The sequence below is a fragment of the Corvus moneduloides genome, chromosome 19 (assembly GCF_009650955.1).
Source record: "Corvus moneduloides isolate bCorMon1 chromosome 19, bCorMon1.pri, whole genome shotgun sequence".
Taxonomy (NCBI): domain Eukaryota; kingdom Metazoa; phylum Chordata; class Aves; order Passeriformes; family Corvidae; genus Corvus; species Corvus moneduloides.
Window position 1 is genome coordinate 6459833 of NC_045494.1, and position 20415 is coordinate 6480247.

The 20415-nt window shown below is 39.7% G+C and overlaps 1 protein-coding gene across 7 annotated transcripts; it reads right to left on the reverse strand.

Annotated features, from left to right (window-relative positions):
- Positions 1–925: 925 nt before the first annotated feature.
- On the reverse strand, positions 926–20310 carry LUC7L3 (LUC7 like 3 pre-mRNA splicing factor). 7 transcript variants are annotated; one of them, XM_032128821.1, is made up of 12 exons: positions 20098–20310; positions 13403–13469; positions 12346–12385; positions 11939–12083; positions 10851–10925; positions 10657–10761; positions 9380–9541; positions 8690–8973; positions 7985–8145; positions 2990–3130; positions 2779–2884; positions 944–1453 (listed from the first exon to the last, which is right to left on the reverse strand). In XM_032128821.1, the coding sequence occupies exons 1-12, from the start codon at positions 20194–20196 to the stop codon at positions 1441–1443; spliced, it is 1398 nt and encodes a 465-aa protein (XP_031984712.1). In that variant the 5' UTR covers positions 20197–20310; the 3' UTR covers positions 944–1440. The 7 variants fall into 7 exon arrangements, 5 of the variants coding, with proteins under 5 accessions (XP_031984711.1, XP_031984713.1, XP_031984715.1 ...); XM_032128820.1 differs by having other exon boundaries at positions 926–2884; XR_004243802.1 differs by having other exon boundaries at positions 2779–3130.
- Positions 20311–20415: the final 105 nt, after the last annotated feature.

Here is a 20415-nt window from a genome sequence, read left to right on the forward strand (position 1 = left end):
TAACGGGAAATGCAATTCCTGTACCAAATACATGCAGTGGAAGGTGCAAGACGAACATTTTCACTGCTGAAAGAAGTGACATATCCAGGCAGAGGCTGAGTCCAATCTCACAAGTTTCAAAAGGAAGAGGTGTTCATCCAATGTCTGCAATTGGAACTTAGCTGTAATTTCACTTGCTCCCACTTTATTTTTCCCTAAAAACACCACCACACGCACTCTCCATCCCCTGTGCCCCTGCACATGTGTCTGCTTTAGAACAATAAAAGCCAGAAAAGGAACATGGCTGTAGTATCACCAGCCAGCACTACCGACCAGCGGGACCAAGGTGCAGATTCCTCCTGCGTGCACTTCCACACGCAGGCCACACAGATCAGCACAACAGTGTTCTGGCCATGTCTGACTTCGGCTGCATGTACAGTCAAAGCCTGAATCCTAATGGAAAAGATAATGTTCTTTTTAAAGAATGTAAATTCATTGCCTTACAGCCACAGCACTGACTAGTACACACTGCAGTTCTTTTCCAACAAGAACCACTCCTGCTTGCACTACAGCTTCACATGTGCATGAAGCACATCTCCCTGCCCACTTGTCTGTTCTGACCAACTGCACAGGGTCGTTAATCAATATCCCAAACCAATACTGCAATGCAAATATGAGGCAGTCTGAATGCCAGTCTCAGTACTGGCACCTCTCTGAACATGCTGTCCAAGTTGAACTGTTTTCTAAAGACTTAATACCTACATTTTTATTGGAAGATTTCTGTAATTTCTTAACCAAATGCAGCAAAGGCACTTTTTGGGGAGATGCTGAACCCAAGAGCATCTAACAGCTAGAAAAGTAAGCTTGAAATTAGATCCTGATGGCACCAAAAACAACCACAAATCCACAAACAGCACGGAATAACTAAGCATCCAAATTAATGAACTAAGCTTGAAGACATGAGTAATTTATTAGGAAAGAAACTTATTTAATATTAAATGTTCAATGACAGAGACAATCAAATTTGTAACAGAAATTCAAGGATACTTTATTTCCATTTCTTGTATATCAAGAAGCTAGGAATAGCTTAGTTGTAAAAATGGGATTCATTTTAGTTTGATTCACACAAATACTAAACATTTATTCTTGTGTTTTAAAGTCCAAGAATGAAAACTTGCAATTAAACACTGAGCAAGCCATGTGTTCAGGTTATGTTGGTTTCTTATCTTAAAAAGTCTTAAAGAAAAAAAAAAAGGATACAGGACTTATATTCTCAGTAGCATATGTGCTATTATCAACACATCTTTCTGAACTCTGGAAGGAAACACCAGTCCTGAATTAAATTTTATAAAAAAAATTCTAACTCAACTTTATATTTTTCTACGCCACTACAGCTTTCTTTCACCTCATTTTAAAGCAGATCTTCAGTTTAAGCTGTCTTCCAATGTCTTCGCAGACTCTTCATGTAGTAGTCCTATAATGCAAAATTTTGGGAGAACAGACGATTAGACAGCATTAGGAGCATTCTGTTTACCATTCCTATACACTGGCCCAGTTGTTAGCTGTCATCTTAACTCTACAAAAACATCACCATTGAACGTGACTGGCTTTAGAAGCAATGATGCAGCATTAATGGTTTAATATCAACATTAAGTGTTTAAGAGTTCCTAGCATACATAATGCCACTACAGTAACAAATTATGTTGCAAGAAGCTCATTTATCAGCTGTCCTCTCCACTGTTAGTTCCTTATTTCAGGAATACAACTAAAGACCTTCTGTAAGAAAGCTATGTCAAGAGTGGGGAAAAAACTTCAAGTTTTCCTTTCAATACAGTATTGTATTGCCTATTGTTTAGCTGCTTCATTTCCCACAAACAGTTTCCAGCATACATTCCTGCCATCAACACTGTCATCATTTGGTGGCATCTGTCTCTGCACATCTGCCTTACAAGCCTGTTAGCAGCCATTCCACTGTTCTGTGCTATGGCTGACTGCAAAGTCTCCTACACAGTAGGAAATATTAAGCACATACCTCTTAAAGACTTGAATTGCATTGAAAGTAACAAGGCGAATATTATGTAGTGTTTATTGCATTTTAAACTCTTTAAAGATATCTAATTCTGGGCAGCACTGCATCCCTACACACAGTTGAAAGAAAATTCCATTCTGTTAACATCAGATTTACAGTATTCACACAATACACAAAAAGTCCTTTTCACTAGCTTCAAAATCAAAAACACAACAGTAAGCTTAAAGATTACAGGCAACAGCATTCAAACATGGATGTGGGTAGAGAAAGGAGTACCTGGCATGAGTACCTGCTTAGTTTGACTGAATCCTTGATTTTTAATTTGGCTTTTCATGGGCCGCTCACAACACCAACGCTGTGTGAGGTATGGTAGTCAGCTGCAATAATTCATAAACCCTACACTTCCATCAATCCAATGCTACTGGCTCTCGAGTTACAGAACAAACTGCATTAGAATGCAAGGCAATAAAGCAAAAAAACTAGAAACATCCTTGACAAAGAAATACTAGCAGTTTATATGAAAACAAAGTAGTCCAACATGTGCCTCAAATATTAAGTATTTAAGCAAAAGTTTCTGCTGATGTACCAACACAATATGGACTTAAATACAAAAACAGTTCAACTTTTTTTAAAAAACGATAACAAAATTCCTAAAAATAAAAAAAGGATAATTAATTTTTCTATGGTGACTATATTACAAATATGTCCCAAAGAGGCACACTAATGGGGGCACGAGTCTGCTACAAAATAGCTGAGACAAAACGATGTACCTCAAAATGTTTTGCAGGACTACACTGTCATTTCCTTCAGAAGGTGCTTTAGTTTGTCTTCTTACTTGACTTAGTTCCATCTTCATCTGTGCATACTTACGCTGCACTGTTAAACAGTAACAAAAAGCCCTAATCAAAGTTTGAAATAATGCACTTACCTCTGTCTGATCTGAGGTCATATCAGATCAGTTTTAATTGGACTGAGTGTCACCTTCAGATTTTATGTCTTCATTGGTCCCATTGACCTCATTCTTAGTCTCACTCTCCTTCGAGTCTGTATTTGTGTCTTCACTCTGTTTTTCTCGACTACTGGACTTCATACTACTTTTTTTATCATCAGATCCCCTCTTTTCTGCCATGAAAGAAGACATTGACCATGGATTTCAAAGTAAAAACAAACATTGCACATGTGAGATACATATTGCATACAACATGGGACAATTACTTTCCATAGCAATAACAGTAATACTCAAAAAGTTACAGAAAAAGGCTTCAGACTACCATGCTGGAATGGAGAGGGGACAAAATAAAGGTAAAAGGGGACAGTACAGGGTGGGGGAAGAGGAGAAAGGTCAGACCTCCCAACAGAGGCAGTTACTCAGCTCTCTGTCAAAATACACAAATTGGCGGTAAAGAGGTTAGGCAAATGTGTAATTATGGTGCATGGCTTCCTTACTTATCATGGGACTCTTTTGGTCCCCAAGTTTTGATTTCTGATTGTGTATGGCCCGCTTTGGTTTACAGTTCTCATTAATTATGGTTCTTGGAAGAGAATCAGAAAAGAGTGGTGGGATAATGCTTGACTGCATGATCAAAGAAATTGATACTTGCCAATTAAAAACTAGCAATCCCAAACTATCAAATACTTGGGGAAACAATATTAAGTACTGACAGCTTTGAAGGTGGGGATCCCAGTGACAACCAAGATTAAATTTGAAGCCGCACATTTGTCAGCATTGTTAATTCTCAATTTTATAAAAACAGCAGTCATTTATAAACAACTCATTAAAAGGGCTTGGGGAGACAGCTTGGAGAATATATAAAAAGCACTTTTTTTCAAAGGCAAAGAAACAGCAAGATGTGGGGGAAGGAGCCCACAATTTCATCATGAATTGGGAAGCTCACTGAAGCATTTGCTACAGTAAGAACTCAATAATCTTCAAAGAAGGAAGGAAGCCAGAAGTAAAAACATTTCCATGGGAAGAAAAACATTCAGTATTAGAGCTGCGTGCCTCATCTGTAAATTCAGTATTTGCAAATTTAATAAAAATACCAATTCCTGCTGTATTATTTCACACCATAATATTCAACTCTTGATCAGTAAAGACACTTTGGAGAGAAAAAAAAAATCCAAAAAAACCAACCTCTCAGATGTCATCATACAGAACAACATTCACGCTCTTTTTTCTGATTATTCCCTGCTATCCGGGCAATCAAAATAAGTAATATAAATACATAGATATATCCCCAACACAGGAGCACACAGATCGAACACTCTGAAAAAGCTATTTTAAATAATGTTATCACCTAGACTGGCATAACACACTTTTATATTCCAGGAAACAAAGCAAGAAATTAAGCTTTAAAAGAACAGCAACATCCCAACTTCTTTGTTTTATAACACACTACCAAAGCATAGGGTAAAGCCCTCACAGAGCAATGAGGGCAACTGCCTAATGACCACCAGTAGTGAGGATTCACCTGCAGCAGCACATCCAGTGCAGGGTGCTTGCAGAAAGCACACGGCAACGTCACCCAGCTCACTGAAGGACTAAGTCAGTTTGGCTCTGTCTGCCCTCGGTTTGGCAACTCCGCAGGTAGATTGCACTCTAACTAACCTTGTTAAAAAGTCTTCTTTTTGTGTCTTAAAGGTATCTCCGGTGCACACGTGGATCCACTGAGGAATAGTAGTCTTGTTTCCCCGCAGAGGACTAGTAGTCAGTCCAATAATCTTATCTTCTGTCCTATGTAGATATGGTAGATCTTAATAGCCCTATGGATGTGCAGTGTGCAGGGTTTTGTTCTGTCTTGTTTGTGTCTTGAATGTGGTCAGGAAGGATAATTGTGTTTAAGGTTAAAAAAACTATTAAACTGTGGTATGAAAGATCAAACTCTTCTAAAAATTTTAGTATTAAAACAGGTTTACCATAGCAAACCTCCGGTTTGCCAAGCAGAACTGAAAAAGTGTATTCAACAAATAGTCCAATTAACTGAACTTTTCAACCCCTAGAGCATCTGCAAGAAGGTAAGTTCCTCCACTGTATTTTTAATCAGTAAGAGTTCTCTCTTTAAAAGCACATAAAATTAGTTTGCTGTTGAAACTGGGTGTATTATTTCAGCTGTGATCCATTAGGTATAATCACATAATATTGACTTTGCTTCATGATTAAACACATGAACATTTTTCTGATTGAGTTTGTGCAGGCAACTGAGAATGTGTTTTGTGAGAATTCTGATCACAACAAAGTGAATCGCTTTATTGTTCAGAAAATGCAAAATCAGTCAAACATAATATTCAGTATTACTGAGGTGTTCTAGCAGTATTTGCTGAGGTTTAATCACTAACATTAAAACATGATCGTAATTATTTTTATATAAGTATCAGAATCCAGATTAGGGAAGATAGAGAGCCAAGCCAAAGTGGTCTAGAGGCCCATTCCAGTATTAGCCCTTCATAAAATGAAGGTACTTGGAGAATAATTTTCCTTTTATTACAACCCCCAATTTATTCCATCTGCTCTGAAGTTTGTTTACTTGAACAGTAGCTGCATTCTACTGGCTCATATTAAGCTAATGCTCAGCTGGTGTTTATGGCTGGTGGCTCCTTCCTTTTAGCAAAGATATCCCTGACTCAAAATCTGAGTCACAAATCAAGTGCCCCCATTTTTACACATGCTTTTTTCTTGCAACCTTGGTTGCTTGTCTTCTACAGTATCTTAGTGAACAAGAAGCCAGGACTTCTGAATTTTCAAAGTGTGGCACTAATTTAATATGCAATTGTAGGCAAGTCTTGGGCAACTATGCCTTGGGGTTTTTTTGTGTTAATATTCATGTTTATAAAGCAGTCTGAGATTTCCAGATGAAAGGGCGCTACCCATGAGCAGTTACAGCCTTTGCTGCTTACTTTTACAACTGCAGATCAGTGGTGGCTATAAAGAGAAGTAGATTCTGAAGCTATTAGTATTAAGATTTAACTTTTAAGTTACTGTTGTGCAAAAGCCACACACCTCAAATATATGAATCTCTAAAGCTTTCTTCTTAACTACCTATCTACAGTGCCACACTGCAAATATGAGGATGCAACTGTGCTTACAGCTTCAGCACAGAAATTCAGTGTTTCCTTATTAAATACTATTGGGTTTGCTTTTTTCCTTCCTCCCCTCCTCCTTTTTATTTTTTCTGTGAAAAGATTTTCCCAACAAAGGGAAAACCACAAACTTCTTCAGCATTACAGTCCTGCTCTAAGGCCTATTTGTGTTTTTACAAATGTCAGGATGGCACAATCAAAAAAAGTAATTGATTTTCCCGGGTGGGATTTTCATCGCAGCTCATAGCATCACCTCACTGTTCTCATTTCTGGTGGAAGAAAGTAGCAAGCAGCAAATAAAACAGCCAGCAAGGAAATCAGTCAAGTCAAAACTAAAAATACTTGAGATGCTGAAGAAAGTTCACTAGCTCCTCTATTTATGGGAAGATTAAGAAAAGAACTGAAAAGCTCAAAACCAGACCAAATTTGAATAAATAAGAAAACAGTTATTTATATGCATAGATACACACATTCAGAAGAACAGGACATTCTTGACCAAGTACCAGAAATCTGTTCATAAAGCAGGCAAAAAAGGCACAGTATCAGGTAGGAATAGTAACAAATGGACAGATATAGGCTACAACACTGAATCTGAGTTTAAAGCCTACACATCATTTCCACTGCCAACAAGCAAGCAGCAAAACCCACTCTCTTACAGGGCAAAGGAAAATGAGAGAAGAATCAATACTTAAGGTGTCCCACAGTATAAACCAGAATAATTGAAACAGTCCAAGGAAGTCAGGGAAGAGAAATACATGAAGCATTACCAACATTTTGGCAACCAATCCACTGGATAAATATGGAGAAGGGTCAAGCAGACAGGCCTATGCAACCCAGAAACATGCACAGAGCACCTTTCATTCCAGAGAACCTCAAAAGTACCTTAGAAACACAATTGTTTCATCCATTACTGATGATCAGCCCATGAAGTGGGGTGGCTGTTTCGGACTGGCCATTAGTCAGCTCCCCACCAGAGCCAGAAGTATTACGTTCCTACAGAAGTTCCAGAAGACTTTTAAAGGGGGAAATTTAGCAATAACAGTGAATTAGTATCTTCTCACAAAATGTGAATCTGCAGTGTTCTCACTGTAGCTCTTTGTAATCCTACTTAAAGCTTCTGAGTTCCAGCCTCTGGTGAAGCAGTGAGCCACCATCAATGCTGTGGTACACGGCATGTACAGCTATAAAACCATTCCAAGGACTAACACAGCTTTCTGTTGAGACTCACCTGAATACTGACAAAGCAAAACTCACTTCGTTTAAACAACAAACAAAAAAAAACCAAACCAAAAAACAAGGGAGAAAGGTCGGGGGAAGAGCAGAAGATGGGGGAGAAGGCATAAATTGTCATTTAGAGCATCAGAGATTCTGCAATATTTATCTTGGACTACATTTACAGATTGGGAAAAAAAACTAAAAAGCACTGTTAAAAGGGTAATAAAGGTAACATGATAGTGTTGAGAAGTAATAGATGGTACAGGTGAGAAGCCAGGTACCAATCTCCCTCTAAACATGTACCTGCAAAGGGTAATTGCAAATATCCACTAAGAGTAGGAATATAAGACATTCACTCTTAGGAAATGATGATTACAGGCTTATGTTTTTATAAAGGTAAGCAGGTCTTAAAATATATTAAAATGCTTGCACACTTCATCTGCAGACAAAGTGCAACAGGTAGGAGAAGGACACTGGGGTGTAGGTATGCACACGTGCAGTAACCGTAACTGTAAAGAACAAAATACTTCGAATTGTTTACAGCAACACACAGAGCTTTCAGAACCAGGTCTGATTTGGTACTAAGAACTTTCAGTCACTCACTGAGAGGCTAACAGCTTTTGAGACTCTAAGAAAATATTAGTTTCAGAACTTGCTAAGAACCCAGTCTTTATACAAACATACCTTTTTCTTTTGACTTCCTGTCTTGTTCTCTCTCTCTGCTTTTGCTTCTGTGCTTGTAGGATTTCCGATCCCGGCTTTTTGACCGTCTCCTGTCCCTGCTGCGAGACCTGTGTTTCCTTTCTGATCTATCATGGCTTCTGCTTCTTCTCCGGTCACGACTCCTTAACATTCAGAGAAAATTTTAAAAACGTAAATCTCAGCTGCTATTTTCTAACTCGGAATATGAAACAATAAAACAGTAGCATTTTCTAATACAGTGATTATCTGTAGAAACCAAATCTTAACATATTGTACGTAAATATTTCCCAGTACCTAAGAGCTGGCATCATTGCCCTCTTCATTTACTGAAACACTTAACTACACCGCTTAAAAGTATCTACCACCATGAAATAAAGACCAACTGAAGAAAGAAACAAGACCCTATTCTTTGGGAGCATTCTTTGTCTGCTGAAAGCTCCCTCATACAGCCACTTCCACCACAAAGGTGTCATCTTCCAAAAATGGAGAGGAGAGAGTGACACTCAGCAAAAACTTGCTTATCCTTAGAACCAATAAAGTGTGTCTTCACTTAAGAAGCAAGACCTAAGTGAAGCTAACACATCAGTGATGTGACCCAGGCTGACAGATCAAGTCCCCGTAAGACTTTTACCTTCTAGAAAGTTATGTGAAAATACTCAAGAGACACACAGACACACATGCACATACCTGCTTCGCCTTCTTTCTCTGCTTCTTGACCTTTTGTGGTCTCGTGAGCGGCTGCACCTCCTGTCAGATGTCCTGCTTGAATGCCTGCTTCGTGAGCGGCTCCTTTTACGTCTCTCTCTGTCACGAGCCCTCTCTTTTTCCTTTTCTTCCTCTTCACGTCGTCTCTTCCTTTCCCGCTCTTCTCTTTCTCGCTCCCTCTCTTTCTCTCTCTCTTCCCGTTCTAGCTTCTCCTTTTTCAACCTTTCATCACGGTCAGGCTCTTCTGTTCTTTTTCGTAACTTTTCCTTAAAAAACAAGTTCACAAGAAGAAATGAAGATTACTCAAGATACTTAAGCTTGTAAGTTCTGAGGATGTAAAAGCCTAAGCTTCTAAAAAATTTCAGTGTTATTTTCCAAACAAAGAAGAGTGCTTCCTAAAATCCTTTGTCTTGCAGAACTTTTTTTTGTTTGTCACTCTCACGAGAATAGAGGCCACACTACATTTCTTTAAAAAGGCCATAAAAATTTCCACCTTAATCGACATCTTTGCTTATATCTAATGTCACAACAAATTACATCAGTGAAAGCTTAGTGCAGGATTCCATTCCTTGGGGTGTTTCACTCTCCTGAGAAAATCCACTGGGCAGCCTTTTATGTACGTTAGGAAGCCTCCAAGCATTTTTCATTTCAATAACTGGAGGAAATACTTACTTTTAAATCTTCTACAGTAGCTTTTATTTTGGCATAACCCATATGCTGCTTTCCCATCAAGTGGTCATCTACCCTGGACTGCGCATCTCCTACAATTAAAAAGGCTCCACAAACTTCGCAAACTTCCATTTGTTTTTCTTGGGCTGCAAAGCTCTCAATCGTCTGAAAAAAGAAAAATATTTGATTAGGCGAAAGAAAAGTTTTAGCCAGAAGCCAGTGAAGAGGTTTAGAACTCTATGTTACCGCTGTCAAATCCCAGACACTACTGAAAGCTGAAATCACATCTGCCAGCTTTATCTTTGGAGCACTGCACCCCAACACAGCAAACAGGGAGAAAAGAGGCCACCTATGCCCATTCTCACAAGGAAGGAACCCACAAGAAATCACAGAACCATTCCTCAGTGCATTAATATGGACACAGTCACACCTGCAGCCTCCTTGCAATATCATAAAAATTAAAGTTTTAACATTTTCTTTTAAAGCTTTCTTTTTCAGTTTTAAGAGTCCTTTGGCATCAACTGAAATGTCAGGAGCTGCAGAACTACCACAGAATATACCTCAAGGAATCAAAAGGCTAGAATACCCCATGAAGAAAAACAAAAAGAAATGCTGGCTTCTATTTAAAAGTATGGTGGTTAAATTAAACCACTGTTTCAACAGACATATGAGAAATACACTGAAATTTCAACATAAACCCAGGTGATTATTGCTGTGCAATGTTCATGAATCATACAGTATGGACATAAACACACTGCCTGCAACATTTAAGAGCTCTTAAAAAAATAAAACAAGAATCTCAATTTGAGCATTTCATTAAACACCAAAATAAAATCTTTTAGCTTAAGCTCCTTTTTATTGACAGGAACTTGCTACTTAACACATTCCCTCTGGCTTCTGCAGCTCTCAGAGTCAGACGGATGCCTGTCTCTAGTCACAGCCCTGCCACAAGGACTTTCTGTAACAGTCACATTGGTAGTTCAGTAAAATTATATTGCAGAGGCTACAGGGCAAAGTTTAACTGAGACCTGAACTAGAGTAAGGTGCAAGCTCTCCTCCAGGACTGCTGGGTGAATAATTCCATAATTTGTGTGCAGGAAGCCCACTCTCAAGGTAGAATGCTTAATCAACACAATGGATTAACACAGCCAAATGTCCTGTTACTAAGTAATAAATTCTGCACAGACCTTGCATGCCTTCAGTGGAAGGACAAGGTTATTCACAATGTACTGTGCATGAAATTTTGATATGTCTCACATAACTACGAACACATTACTTACTGAAGTCGTAGACCTCAGCAGTTCTCTCTCTTCCTTCAACTGTTCAACGAGTTTCATCATTCCTTGTGCTTCTTCCACCTTTCCTTCTGACCCTAGTTCTTCAATCTAAAAGGCAATAAAAAAATTAGAAGTTTAATTTTTGATCAAGTAACAGAAGTAAGAGATCTCTCTTACGTGGGTTAAAAAACTCTCACCTGTTGAAGAAGTACATCAATTTTGTCAGTTAACACCTGAATCTTCTCTTCATTTTTACCAGTAGGTCCCGCTCCCTGCAAACAGTACAAGAGTGAGTTGGGGTTATTTTTCTTTCCTTGATGGGTTTTTTTTTCTTTTGTTAAAACAGCTAAACACACAAATGTATGCCTTCTCATATTCCAGAGACACTTTGGGAATAACCTCCCCCTGCCTCTTCTCCTACGAGAAGCTACTAATAATAGTCTAGTCTAACATAAAACACTCCTCAACACCATTTACTCCACCCTTGCTAAGTCTAGTCACACTAATTCCTCCCGAATCAACAAAAATGTTCAAGGTCCTGGCCCATAGAAGGTAAAAAAAGTGAATTCAAAGTCCTAATTTTAAGCTCTGACACTCCCATGCACCTATTACATATCTTTGCAGACATTCAAGTATGACTTAGAAGTTCTGTGGGCTTTGAAATTCAATTTCTGAGCGTAAAATGCAAAAAGAACCTTACTTCAAAGATGTATTTGTTAGCAGTGTCCTTTCTGCAGCCTGCCAGAATACTTACTGCCTCCCTCCCACCTTTGCTCTGCTCCCTAAGTGATATCTCTCAACTGGATGCTGTCCACAGCTCCTTCTGAAGCAACTGGACTTTGCACAGAACAGTGAGGTGGGGCAGCAGAAAGGAGCAAGGCTGTCCTGGCAGTGACAAAATTTACAGAGCACAGGCCACAATCATTGCTCCAAATCCATCAGGGGACAAGATACAGCTTGCTAGTGCAGGGAGGGAGGAATGCGCAACTAGTGGAGAGAAGGTAGACTGAGGTTGTCAGGATAAAGACAACACTTGACAGGTAGAGAACAGATACTTGTTCTGAGAAAACAAGAGATGGTGAGAACAGAGAGGGCTCTTCCTGACTGTGGAGCTGTTGGCTCGTCCATTAGGGCCAGATGTGTGACCTGCTGGCTAACAGATGAAAAATCTTACTGATCAGGAATCTTCTGGATAACAGTAAGTTTTACGTGAATAGATAAGGTCAAGACACCCTGAAGATGCTATGTGCAGGAAAAGCTGCCTCAATGACTCTTGCAGACTCACCCCAGAAGACTGTTGGTTCTGTGACAGTGCCAAACGAGCATGGCCCCTCCGGATCCTGCGCTCCACCTCTGCAAGCAAGCTCTGCAAATAACGCAGGAAGTCTCTCTCATAGCCCACCTTCATAAACCGAGAGCTCTTCTCGTACCTGAGAGAAGATTTTTAAAATGAAAGCTCACATCAATCTGTAAAAGATGAGAACTAAGTAACGAGATACACAGTATTATAAATTCTTGCTCATAGTAGGAGAATATTATATATTTAAGGAAATAAATTTTTATTTAAACAGGAATTTAAATAAATTTACATAATAAAATAGCAATTAATTTGTAATGTTTGGGTTGCTATTAACAAATGCCAAAGATACCAGAAACTCTTATCTGCTTTAACATATCCAACAACAAACTTACTGTTTGCGTAGATTTTCATCATGAATTTTTTCACAAGGACCTAAGAAGACAACACAAAAAGCTTAAGTTTGCATTCCTAAATGTTGTATTCATATTCCACCAGCATTTGTTTGCGCACCACAATAGAACAGGACTATAAACATTTCACAAGGACTTTTATGCTTCTGCCTTTCTGCTTCCTTTGCTTGCAGCTTGAAAGATGTATCAAAGAAAAAGAATGGCAATATCATTTAGTAACTATAAAACCAAAAGAGACTCTATATATGAAGTCTTCATAAAAATAGAATTTCCAGATCAAGTTTTACATCAGTCAATACAAACAAACAATGTAATATCCTAAACACCTGGGGCTTTAAAAAATAAAAAAGAACAACAAAAAAAATTGCATATGAAGGGTAATTTCATCAGGCACTTTCTAATTTCCAGTGTTCTTTGCAACACACTGGCTACCTAAAACATTGATCTTCAGAGTAAAATTAGGAGGTACGTGCCCTGAGTCCATGAAGGTGGCTGTGTTAAAACTCCCCACCTTCCCCAGACTCTCAAACTCTTCAACAGACTTAGAAATTAACACTAAGACAAAAAGTCTGGTTTTGTTAAGTTACCATCTCCAAACTACATGCTGTCCATGTACCATCACTTGAAAGCTGCCAGTAATTTAGAGCCAGTCTTCAGAAATAACTATTACAGAAAGTGAGTCTCTAAAGTAAAGCAGCTCAAAAAAGTATACTCACACAAAACCAGGTTAAAACCCTGCCCAGGTAGAATAACCTTAACTAGAAACTGAAACTTGAGCAGGAGAAAAGCACCCCATACCCAGTAATTTAGCTTACACAGTAAGAAAAAAATTTTAAGATGTTTTTTCACTTAGGCAAAGTAGGATGTGGAATAAATATTACTCTTAGCATACTGTATCACTGGCAACCCTTGAACTGAAAAAGTAAAAAAAATTCAAAGTGTTTGACAGAGCAATTAACAATAAAAACATAGTTCGCAAACAAAAGCTTAGCTGTAATTACTTTTAAGTGAATAAAAATCTCATTACTTATAAACTTACCTAAATCAGAACGGGTATTTGTAAATAATTCAGCTGGGCAAAAGCCACAAAGGTAGTATTTGCAAACCTGACAGAAAAGAAAGAAACAGGCATCATTTTTTGCCTCTTGAATAGGAAATTTTATGTAATAACTTCTATTTCTAAAATACAGTGATAAAGTTTCTTTTGGAGATAGTAGAATTTCTAAAAATTTTACACACCCTCTATCTTTATATTTCTTGGCAGCAGTAAGTGCTACAAGGTGCATCTTGATGACAAAACACCAAAAATCTTACTTTTCCTTGCAATAGTAATATATCTTAATTTTACCAGTAAATATTTAAGATTAGAGGAAAGGGTCATCAATTTATAGGTATCTATATTTAATATTTTCAAAGGAAAGGAATGAAATCAGATTGGACTATTTAATAAGTTTCAGAGAAATTCTCAACTGTGAAAAGCCACAAGGGGTGAGAACAGCTGCCATGGAAGCATGGAACAAGTTCCTCTGCTTGCCTGGGACAACTTTGTGTTCAGCCTTCACTTCCTCAGAGCTACTGGCATGGAAAACCAGAGCCATTTGCATTCAAACATCAGGTACTGCCCCAAGGACTTCGATGGCAATTAAGACTGAGAATCATCCAAAAGCTTTCCCACTCCAATGCTTTTACAATTCCCTACCTTAAGAAAGACAGGCAACAAGACATTATATAGCTCTTCAGGCAGAGAAGACACTCATTTAACCTGGTTTCCTGCCAACTAAAAAGGGTTCAGTTTGTTTCTGCACAGCCTGGTTTTACATTATCAAGTCAGGTTCTTTTTCTGATAACAGAAAAAGACCACCAGAAAGTTCAAAAAACCACAAACCTGTTACTCTAGTCAGAAAATACTTAGCATATGATGGGATAAAAACAGCTTTTGTTAAAAAGATTATTCAACCTCACCCATGAGCATGGGCTTAGCTAGTCAAGTTGGTCAGTTCCTGAAGTTCGTAACACAGAAATATCTCCTGTCTTATCCATCAGAACAGCCAAAAGGGCAGATTCAGAAATACTTGCACCCCTAACTTCATAAACAATCCTAAATAATTAACTTTTCACTAGACCCTTCCCACAGATTTGACTGCCATTAATTAAGGTGTAAATCCGAAACTAGCCTGGACATTCTTCCAGCACCTTCTTTATGTTACACAGTTTCTAATTTTTGGCAAATCTAATAACTGTGACTGCATTACAGCCTAGTTCTAATCCTCTCACATATCCTGTGGACAAAGACTTGCAGTATCTTATCTCCCAAGATACAGTCTGAAGTATTTTAAGAAATGGGGGTGAGGAGAGAGCCCCAACCACCACCACCTCACTGAAAAGCCTGTGATATCCATTGATCAAATTAGATTAGCCTGATTTATTTTTCCAAGCTAACTGCCAGACTGCAAATCAGGCTACGGAAGTTAAAACTCTACTGACTGCTTTACAGATTACTCAGAAAAACAATCAGGCTTTCTATTAACAAGCCATGGACAAGAAACACAAACAAACAAATCTCTTATTATGTAATTTGAATACGTCTCCCATGATCCAGGTTTGGATACTGGCACCTATCTGAAGCAATTTACCAAGAATAGTTAAGAAAACATGTGAAATGACTTTTTCTTTTTTTTTCTTCTCAGAAGCAAGGAGAAAGTTACTGGACAAAAATCTGGTTTCAGAACCTGCTCTTCTCTGAAAACTGCAATATCCCTTGTTTTACTACAAAATTGCTTCAAATGAGCAGTTTCTGAGATGGACTCCTGTACTACTCCATAGAAACGTAATTTCTCTATACATTCTCTTCCATTTTCTCATATTCCCATTCAGGTATAAGGATCAGTGAAAAGGCACTTCCCAAAAATTTTCAGAGATGGACTAGACAATTTCCAAAGACACAGAGAGCACAATAATAACAGTCTGACCATACCATACTGTTAAAAGGGTCATAGAATATCTTCCATCAACCAAAAAATTAAGCAAACTGGCCTGTAACAGTTTAGAAACTAGTAGCAACAAAACAAGCAAAGGAAAAGTAATTAGAAGTATGATGAACAAAACAAAATGAAACAAAACAAACTCACCCTCAATGAAAACCAGAAAGAATTACAATTATTATAAAACAGCACTACTAGGAAAATCCTCTTTTTATGAACTGATGGTTACAGCCAAAAGTTGCAGTAACCAATACCAAAATAAGAGATTTAAACAGGCCACACACTGTATTAATTATTTATACATTAAAACCTCCAAACAAACACAAGCCATATCAAACAAACAAAAAAACTCAAACCCAAAATAATGACAAAACCCCCACACACCAATAAGCTGCCATAATTTTCTCCTACCAGCTCTAGATGCTGCCACTCTAGCACTAGGATGGCATCAAGTGAATTACCTGACATTTTCTCCTAGGAAGCAGCCTGCAGAGAAATACTCACTTCAGAGTGGTTCAGACCACTGTGGCTGAAGCAATTTTCTTCCCCTCTCATAGCTATTTCATGATGCTCTTCAACTGAGTTTGCTTCAACAGGAAAACACAACTTGCTGGAATCCTGCAGAATCTTGCAGGTATCATTCCAGCTCAGCTTCACTGAGCGCAACATTTGTCTTTCCAGGCTGAACACCAACTGTACTTCCAAACAATTCTAAATAATCAATAGTGAGTGGGCCAAGGAATGGCTGAAGCATCACGGAGCCATTATGGACTGAAACAGAACTGAGGCTTATCAGTCACCTCATCCATGGTTTATCAGGCCGCTGCACTAATCGCAAGTAACATGGAAACACATTCCATACATGCAGCAACAGACCAACAGGCAGTTTGGTAGGGATAACTCCCTATGCAGGTAACGAGCATTTATTCCTTTTTGCAGAATTATTCTGACAACTCTGCTAGTGAGAAGGTGCAATAGAGAAGTGTCACTCTCAAACTGTTGCTGCAGGATAAGACACAGCTTGGGTCTCAAAGCCCTTGAGTTCTCACTTTTTGATAGGACACTACAACGAACAGAGGTGCTTGGAACTTTCCACTTCTTCACCACAAATTTGTTAATCCTTGAAATCTCTTGGAGATAGAAAAGTAGAATCTTTTACATCCAAGTCCACTAAGTTAACAGCAAGAATTGCAAATTCAGTTGGAGTCGGGGAAGCAGTTCAAAGCTTTCCCACATAAAGAAGCTATTGACATGTCTATATTGTTAATACTTCTACATTACCATGCTTCTCTTCTGCAAGAACTGTATTTACTGATGGAGAAGTATCTCTCTAACAGTAATGAACAATTATGTAAGCAAATTCCTTTAGGCAGACAATTCCTAGTAAGATGGCTGAGAATAAAATCCGGCAGATTGCGGCTCACACAACAAAACTAGTAAATTCTTCCTCACAGTCGAGTTCTTTGAATCCATTAAAGCTCACACGCAGCAGACATTTTAAGAGCAATGCCCGCCCACCCAAACCAACATCAGCCCTTCTCCCAAACCTACTCTTAAAGATAAATGTTATTTGAAGAGTATTAGTAATGGAAGGTTAAGTCCTCTCCCTCCATCCCCTGGAGGATTAAGTCCTTAAATTCTACCTAGATACAAAGCAATTTAGGTCACTGGCACTATAAAAGTAAAAGCATAACACATTAAATAGCTAAAACTATCACATTATACTCTGAATACAAACCTACATTTTGAGAAACTGCATTATCAGAGATGATCGCTTACAGCCATTTGTCTCTACCAGGTCTTCACCCCTCTCCACTTTCTGAAAACCCTGAGTTTGCCTTGAAGAAGCAGCACAATTTCAAACCTTACAGCAGCACAGGCAGCCTATGCCGGGCTGTCTTGTGCTACAGAACAGCCTCAGAACTCTTATGCAATCGCTGTTTCCATAAGAACTTGCTTTGTGCAGGTGGCGTATTAAAGCAGGAAGGTGTGAATCAATAAAGAAATATACTTTGTCTACACTGTCTACATGACAGTAAGCAGAAAGACTAAAATACATGATAGTAATAATTTCCTCCTGCACACAAAACAAAGACTTGTTGCCCAAACTAGGATTGATCACCTAAGGACATGCCATCATGCTGAAATATACCACAAGTGGGATTCCAATTTTTAAAGATTAAAGGCTTTAATCATGTCAAAGTTTTAAAGTAAGAACTTAAGCTCTACAAAAGCTCTTAAAATATAAGATCAACGTTTCATTGGCACTGCAAATACATCACACTGAGCTATCACACCCTCTGCTTCCACACCTTCCACTCCCGTCTTGTATTTCACTGCACCTTCCAGTTTCTGATAGCCACATGGATGCAATCTCCAAATGATAAGCAAAATACAGATGAGCTTCTTGTGATAATCTTCCACGTTCAAAACTGATGAAATGTGACACAAAATTCTACACTTTGGGATCAATACAACATGCTGGCATTGAGCAGGTTGCATGATGATCTATGTCTAATCTCAGAAGAAATTACATTAGCACATGTATTTCACCTGAAAAGTAGCACAGCAGTCAGGCAGAGGAATGAAATGTTACTATTTGAAATTTACTATTTGAAATGCAGATGCATTTCCTGTCTTTTAAAACCTGTCAGCACTGCAAATTTAATCGTTAGGTGACAAAGAAAGTCAAACTGAAACACGTGTTTAACAGCAGTAATCGTTGGGTTTTATGAACTCATCAGTTGACTATAGGAACCTAGGAAAACATTCCTTGCAGAAAGGTTGTATTTAGTTAGTCTCAAATAAAAGCAGAAGCAGAGCAAACAGCAGTTCCTGCAGGACTGAAGGCTCAACCCTAAGCCTTTAACTTTCCCAGTGCTCTCACTTTCTGAACTGTCAGAAGACCGAGAAGGAGAGACAAGGCCCTGTTTCTAAAACAACAGCTTAGAGACAGAGTCCTTTGGTTATAGTCGAACTCTTCAGCCTGAAGTTGTAAGTGAAAAAAAAATTGAAAATATTCTGTGATTTGCTCATTTGAAGATGAAGACAGTAATCTGAATTTATTAAAAGCGAATGATGGGGGAAAAAAAAAACAAACAGCGAAGAGAAAAAGTCTTTCTCGCCTTAATGAATAAACCAAACCAATAATCCCCTTATCTGTTGTTCTACCTGGACCAACATGGCTCAAGCCATTCACCTCATATTTAATATATTTCATGTAACTCCTCCTTATTTCAAATTCACATTCAAAGGAAAATATCTAACTGAACACCTGTACTGTTTTCTTAATAAAGTAAGTCTAGAAACACATAAGGTCATGAAAACTTCCTGAACGTGCACTGCTTACCTATAGAGCAGAATTTTTCAAGGGAGGGAATTGTTCCTCACACTTGAAAAATCTACTGTAAGATAGGCATTGGTCCTTGTATCATGCAAATTCAACCAATTCAAACAAATTCAAACAAGTGTTATCCTCCTTTATAATGACCTAGATCCCATATAAAAACATGAAATCATGTATTTGATTAAGATGCAATTTCGAACAGCCGAACCCAAGCATTTCTCCCTCCTCCCAATTAAACATCATCCCAAGCAAATGCTAAGGGCGGGAGGAGCTAAATGCTCTGTGCAGCTTAAACCACAGAAATTCCTATCACTTACGTGATAAATTATTGTAACTGTGACACTTTCTTTTAACATATGCCATAACTAAATGTATCACGAACGGGGAGAAAATAAAATTTAAAAACTAATCAGTGTTCATCTCTCCCAAAGCAGCAGCTACGGGAACTTTGTAGCTACCACTGAGTTTTCCTGAAGTAACTTACAATTCAACTACGATGGCCAAAACTAAGTCATCATTCATTAAAGCTCAACCAGTGGAGAAACCTCAAATAATAATAACAACAGCAATAACAACAACAACGTTCTCTTGTTTGGGCTACTTACTGCAGAAAATGAATGAACACCACGTTAGCAAAAGTACGTAAATACTGCTAAACAACAGTCTTGTCTAGGTTAGTGTCCTTTTCCCCCCCCCCCCCGCCCCCCAAGGAGACTCCTCTGAGTGAGGAAATATGGAAAGAATCAAGCTTTTCTTAACCACATCCTCACTTTCCAAAGTCTTACGGTTTTTCCTTGTAGTAAAAACCGTAAAACATTTAAGTCGGTACGTGCGTGCCCTTCTGTTTCCTCACCACCCTCAGGAAAAGATCCAGAGACATTTATCTCCCAAACTAGAACATCTGTCTCATCCCCCTTCGCGCAAACCAACAGCTTCTACTCAGAAGTCCTGAATTCCTTTAACCGCCCCGCCTCCCCGCCTTATTTTTGTGTTTCCCTGCGGGAGATCTCCGCCGCCACCACCGGACCTCTGAAAATTCCCGTTCCCGTTAACGGCGGCCCCGGCGGGCACAGCCTTCCCCCGCCAACACCCGCACACCGGGGCTGTCCCTCCTGCAGCCCGGGATCTTCCCCCTCGCTGAAGGCTCGGCGCGGTTCCCGCGCACGGCCGGGCCCGGCCCGCCCCAGGCCGCCATGCAGGGCCCAGCGCGGAGAGCCCGACCCGCGCCTCCACAAACCACGCGGAACCCCCGCTCTGGCCAGCACCTCCCCCCTTCCCTTCTCCCCCCTCCACGCGGCTGTCCCCGGCCAAGAGAAGCCGCCCATGCCGCTCCGACAAACCCCCGGCCCCGCGCAGCGTGCGAGAGCAGGGAAGGAGGGAGGAGAGAAGCGGCCCCGCTGCACTCACGCTCTCGTGGTCCCACCGCACGTTACTGCGCTTTTCATCCGGGGCCAGGTTCCTGTCCCGGCCCATGAGCTCATCGAGGAGCTGGGCGGCCGATATCATCGTGAGCTGCAGGCCGAATCCCCCTCGCCAGACACCGGCTCGGCCACCTCGCCCCGACCGCCCGCGCCGCGCCTGACAGAGACAAAATGGCGGCGGCGACGGCTGGCCCTGCCCACAATGCACCGCGCGGGCCGAGCGCGCCGCGCTCCGTTCCCTCACGGCCCCTCCGTGCAGCCCGGCCCGGACAGCCGCGGGGCCCGCGGGCAGGAACGGCCGGAG